This window comes from Gossypium hirsutum, chromosome A05, assembly GCF_007990345.1.
Source record: "Gossypium hirsutum isolate 1008001.06 chromosome A05, Gossypium_hirsutum_v2.1, whole genome shotgun sequence".
Classification (NCBI taxonomy): Eukaryota; Viridiplantae; Streptophyta; class Magnoliopsida; order Malvales; family Malvaceae; genus Gossypium; species Gossypium hirsutum.
Genome location: NC_053428.1, coordinates 97,676,812 through 97,681,921, shown reverse-complemented (window position 1 = coordinate 97,681,921; position 5,110 = coordinate 97,676,812). Strand labels below are relative to the sequence as shown.

Below are 5,110 nucleotides of genomic sequence, written 5' to 3'. Positions count from 1 at the left end.
AAGCATTTCGATCTTTACACTTTTTCTCTTCCTCCGTCAATTTCGAAGGTATCTTATCTATCCCTAATAGGACATCCTTCAAATCCATTTGTACAAGAATTGTCTGCATCTTTATCTTTCATAACGCGAATCTAGTGTTGCGATCCAATAGCGAAATATCATACTTCAGTGTCGTCGTTGCCATGATCAAGACAAGCAACTCTAAAAGTTCTTGATACTAGTTTGTAAAAACTGAACGTCGATAATGACAATATAAAACGACCGCAAAGCAAAAAGAAAGAAAAATAAGAACACAAGGATTTTACGTGGAAACCCTCTCGGGAAAAAAAACCACGAGCAGAGGAGAAGGAAATTCACTACTGTTGAAATTCGAATGATACAAGAGGAGTTTCAACTACACCTATTTAAAGGTTAAAAAACCTTATTCTAATCAATATCAAATAAAAGAAGTATAGTTCCATATGGATTTTACTTTTATTTTATTTTATTTTATTTTACCACTATATTTTATTTTAATAATGATTCGGGTCATTTAACTCTAACATAACTAAATAAAATCATAAAATAATATATTTTTGTAAATAGGAAGAATTCCTTATAAGTTAATGACAACATTAATAAACTTATCCTATGTTGTTTTTTTAAGTATGTCGGCAAGGATATAAAGCTAATTATTGTCAATACATGAAACCCTATCTAATAACTCTCTTTTAGTTTTTAATTAAACATGCATTATTAATTTTTTTCTGAATATATATTTTAATTCGTCAGATTATTTTATGCGTTCAAGCTGCCTCCTTTAAATAATTTTAATTTGGAAAGTATTTCTTCTCTATTAATTTATTTAGCATAAGCATATTAAGATTATATTCAACAACCACGAATATTGGTTTTGTTATGAAAAAGAATTTTTTATTAGAAAAATATCTTTAAATATATGACAATTTTGAGCACCCAAAAGTTGGAGTTGGGGGTGGTGGTTGCAGCAATTGGTTACTCAAACCGACATTTTCGCTCCTGCTCCTGCTTTGTCTACTTCCTCTCATGTAGGTGTTCCCCTAAGGCGGAATGCTCTTCTACCGATACATTTTTACATCCCAATTCGGTAAATAGTTTAACCCCGTTCATCTTTAACGCAAGAGCGCTGATCAGTGAGCTATTACGCACTCTTTCAAGGGTGGCTGCTTCTAGGCAAACCTCCTGGCTATCTACTTATAAAACAATCCCATTTTACCTCTCTTTACTATTTACTCACACCCACTGGGCGCAAAATGTTTGTTTAATTTGAGGAATCATTGTTCCTTTTGTACCAAAAAACAGTTTAATCCTACATCCACAATGCTAACTGGCCCACCACATCTCAATTCGTATCGGCTTATGAACAACCAACACCGGCATTCCAAATGAAGCCTTCCTCATTTAAATCCCATCTTCTATGTAATTGGACTCCCTTCCCGTTTCCGAAATCAGAGTGCATAAATCCGATCAACTTCAACTTCGGAATTACTCGCGTCCGAACGATGCCAAGAGTTGGATCCACTCCTCCTCGAATTCTTTACCCTCTTCCTTCTACTTCTCTTTGATTTCACTACATAATAAGTCATGGTGCCGATAACCCCACCCATTACCATACCCCCTACCACGCTAACCAAAATCGCAGCCCACTCGTGTTTCCGCCCAACCACTATATACGAGGAGGCCATAAAAGCAACCGAAGTACAGACCGAAGCCAACCACATCAACTTGTTAATCACTTCCACGACCTGTTTCTCCGCTTTTGTTTCACCTCTAACCAACGTAATTTGTACCACCACAACCGCCAAAGACGTGAAGAGAGCAATAGCATTGAAGATAAAGAAAATCTTGAAAGAACAAGTGCTTGCCACCACAGCGACTCCGCTATCTTGATCCCCTCCTGGCACAGTAAATATAGCAGCAAAAGCAACTGTTGCGAATAGAACAGCCACCACAGTCACTGAATTCGTGGCATTGTTGATTCCTTCTCGGTGGAGTTTTCTGAGTTCCTTCGAGATATTATGAACATTTTTGTTGGTTTTTCTGGTTTGTTCGAGCTGTGTGTGGACATCTTTCTTAATTTGTGTCACCGTCAGCCTCAACTCATCTCTCGGTTGATTCAGTTCGTTAGCTCGGAGAGCACCACAACGAAAAAGGCAGCTCTTTATATCTGAGGATTCTGCAGAGAGGGGAAGCTCCTCAGCTATGTCTAGGGCTGTTTTATGGTCTCGGTTGGGTGCATTGACATTTGTATCGGGTAGGCGCAACAACTCGCTTACTATCTGCAAAGAAATCAGAATATTCAATTAGACAAACTGATTACAGAAAATTGCAAGGAATGTCACAAAATATACAAAATCATGGGTACCATTTACTAGATCTAATGAAATTGGAATGCCACAAAATACATTTTTGGGAAGATCTCGGAATCTCGAGGGATATTTGTACCTCAGCTCTCTTTTTCCGAGTGGCTACATGCAATGCTGTGTTCCCAAACTTGTCCGGAAGCATGACAATAGCAGCATCTGCCTCGAGAAGCAACTTCACAACCTCACAGCTCTGTCCTTTAACAGCCATGTGCAATGCAGTCTGTCCTTTCTTGTCGGTTCTTCTTGCCAATTGTGGATCTTTGCATAGCAAAGTTTTTACAACATCAACATGCCCTTGTCGAGCAGTTAGATGTAATGCGTTTTTCCCATTTGATCTTGTACTCTCTAGCAAGCCACCATCCCTCAATAACAGCTCATTGACTACCGCCGTATGCCCTTTGGTAGCTGCAGAGACAAGGGGGTTTGCATTTGATGGCCCGAAAGTCTGGCACAGACTAGGGTCATGATCTAGCAGCACTTGGACAATAGCTGCACAGGAAGAACCCGGGTTAGTGTTCCATCCTACTGCAAATCAATACTGCAGGCATTCATTTATTCACTAGTTACAGTCCATATCATATACAAACAAAATGATGAAAGTTGTCCAGAAGGTTGAAAAGTGATAGTGCCTCATCATAACATTCATAACATAAGGGTGCAGCAGACTGTTCCTGGAGGAAGTTATATAGTAAGGCACAAAATACTGTGCCTCAAAACATTTCTCGAGCAAGTGCACATCAATATACTGAAGTTAACCCTATGATTTTAACAATTTCTGTTCCCTAATAATTAATGAACTGAATTCACTACTAGATAGATTAAAGATGACATTAATTGAAGGCAATCTAGTAAAACCAACCCCCTTTTTTTTTTTTTTTTTTAAATTTAGCCCTCTTGTTTTCCTACATTTTCTGAGCTATCTAACGTAACAGAATAGTCAAAATTGTTCAATAGTCTTGTCCACATATACGGTTTAAGAACTCAAACAACCAATAAAAGAAAATCACCATAAGCAAAATCACATAACGAAAAGCTCAAGATCATTACCATGGTTCCCTTGACTCGCAGCAATATGCAAGGGATCAAACCCAGTTTTATTCTTCTTCGTCACAGTCTCTTTATTAGAGTATTTTAACAACTCCTTGACAACATCAAGATATCCTTTCTCGGCAGCAGTAAACAAGGCTGTCTCACCCAATTCATTTATTTCATTCACCACACTTGCTTGAATCTCAGAGACCTCCATGTCGAGATCTTCCACACTTGCAGTCCTCATCATCTGCAAATCAATATCCGCAAGAATCTGCTTTACAGCTGCCAGGTCACCACGCTGTGCTGCCAAGTGCAGCTCAGTGTCATTATGGCGACCTGTTACCTGCTTCACATATTTCTTTTTGCCAGCCTGATCAATGCGCTTGCCGGAATTCGATAGCACCAGAGCTGGGGCTGTTGCAGTAGATGATGGTGATGGTGTTACTGAGGGTTCGACAGTGCCAGAACTGGAACTGGAGAGGCTACTAGACATCCTGTCAATCTGCTTGCTGGAATTCGATAGGACCAAAGCTGGGGCCATTACTGTTGAGGACGGTGATGGTGTTGCCGAGTTGATACTTGAACTGGAGAGGCTGCTCCCCATCCTATCAATACACTTTGCGGAACTCGGTAGGATCAGGGTCGGAGCTGTTGAAGTCAACGATGGGGATGGCATTTTTAACGCTTCAATGACTGGATTCCAACTTGGCTGTGGAGTACCTAGTCCTTCCTCTAGATCCATTTCTCCACCTAAACAATCAATCATCAATCCCAATAATTCTTAAACAAACCACAATTTTTTCATAATCCTTCATAGAAATGATATAATTAACCCCATCAACCAAAAACGCAACAAATATTAACTTCTTCTTCAGCTTCTACCAAAGAAACAATCATAAAAATTAAGTCACCTTCCACTACTTCATCTTAATTCATAATTTCAAAATAAAACTAGGAAAAATTTTCAAAAAAAAGAACCCTAATTCCCATCAAAGTCTCATCTCTGTTTTCTAATTAAGCTCCAACGGATGAAGACATGAACTGTATTTTTGGATCAAACAAGATCTGAACTTGATAGCTAAAACTATATTGTCTATGTTCAATAGTACTCAAATATGCTTTCAGGCAGTAAATTTAAGCTAAAATTCAATTAAAAAAAGATTAAAAGGAACATCTTTTTTCAGCTGAATTAAGCTCATTTTCTATTTTTAAAAATAAATTTAAGCATTTTGAAGAAAGAATCAGTTACCCAGAATCAAAAAGTTAACTTTTAAGCTAAAGGAAGAAACTTTATAACAAAAAAGTAAGAAAAAAAATAAGAGAGAAATAATGATGTAAAATTAAAGATGGATGAAAGGAGAGTCAACTGGGTTACCTTGTTGGATTGAAGAAGAGGCCATGGGTGTAACAGAGATGAAGCAAAGCTGCGAATAACAAATAAAAACAGGAATCGGCCCTTCCTTATTTATGTAACCTCTGGTTGTTTAATAAGCAAGGATCATTTTTTCGGGGTTTTCCTTTTCACATCAAATTTAACTCGTTTTTGTTGAAATTAGATTTAGTAATGTTAGGTACCATATAAAAATGGCAAGTATTGATAGTACGAAAAAGAATCAAATTTATTTTTTTACTATTTAATTTTAATTAGGAAGGCAACAAAAAGAGAAAACGGATACCAAAATTCTAATTAGATT

At 37.6% G+C, this 5,110-nt stretch overlaps 1 protein-coding gene across 1 annotated transcript; it reads right to left on the bottom strand.

Moving 5' to 3' along the window:
* Positions 1-890: 890 nt before the first annotated feature.
* LOC107959896 (ankyrin repeat-containing protein ITN1) lies at positions 891-5,110 on the bottom strand. Its single transcript, XM_016896072.2, has 4 exons — positions 4,792-5,110; positions 3,432-4,166; positions 2,464-2,873; positions 891-2,297 (listed from the first exon to the last, which is right to left on the bottom strand). Exons 1-4 carry the CDS (start codon positions 4,814-4,816, stop codon positions 1,467-1,469), a joined length of 2,001 nt encoding a protein of 666 aa, XP_016751561.1. The 5' UTR covers positions 4,817-5,110; the 3' UTR covers positions 891-1,466.

Bases quoted from the DNA above. Each gene is read 5' to 3' on its own strand.
- LOC107959896 (XM_016896072.2), bottom strand. From the start codon at position 4,816: ATGGCCTCTTCTTCAATCCAACAAG. The intron at 4,167-4,791 runs GTAACCCAGTTG...TTGATTGTTTAG, and splicing joins CTCTTCTTCAATCCAACAAG to GTGGAGAAATGGATCTAGAG. The intron at 2,874-3,431 runs GTAATGATCTTG...CTTCCTGTGCAG, and splicing joins TGCGAGTCAAGGGAACCATG to CTATTGTCCAAGTGCTGCTA.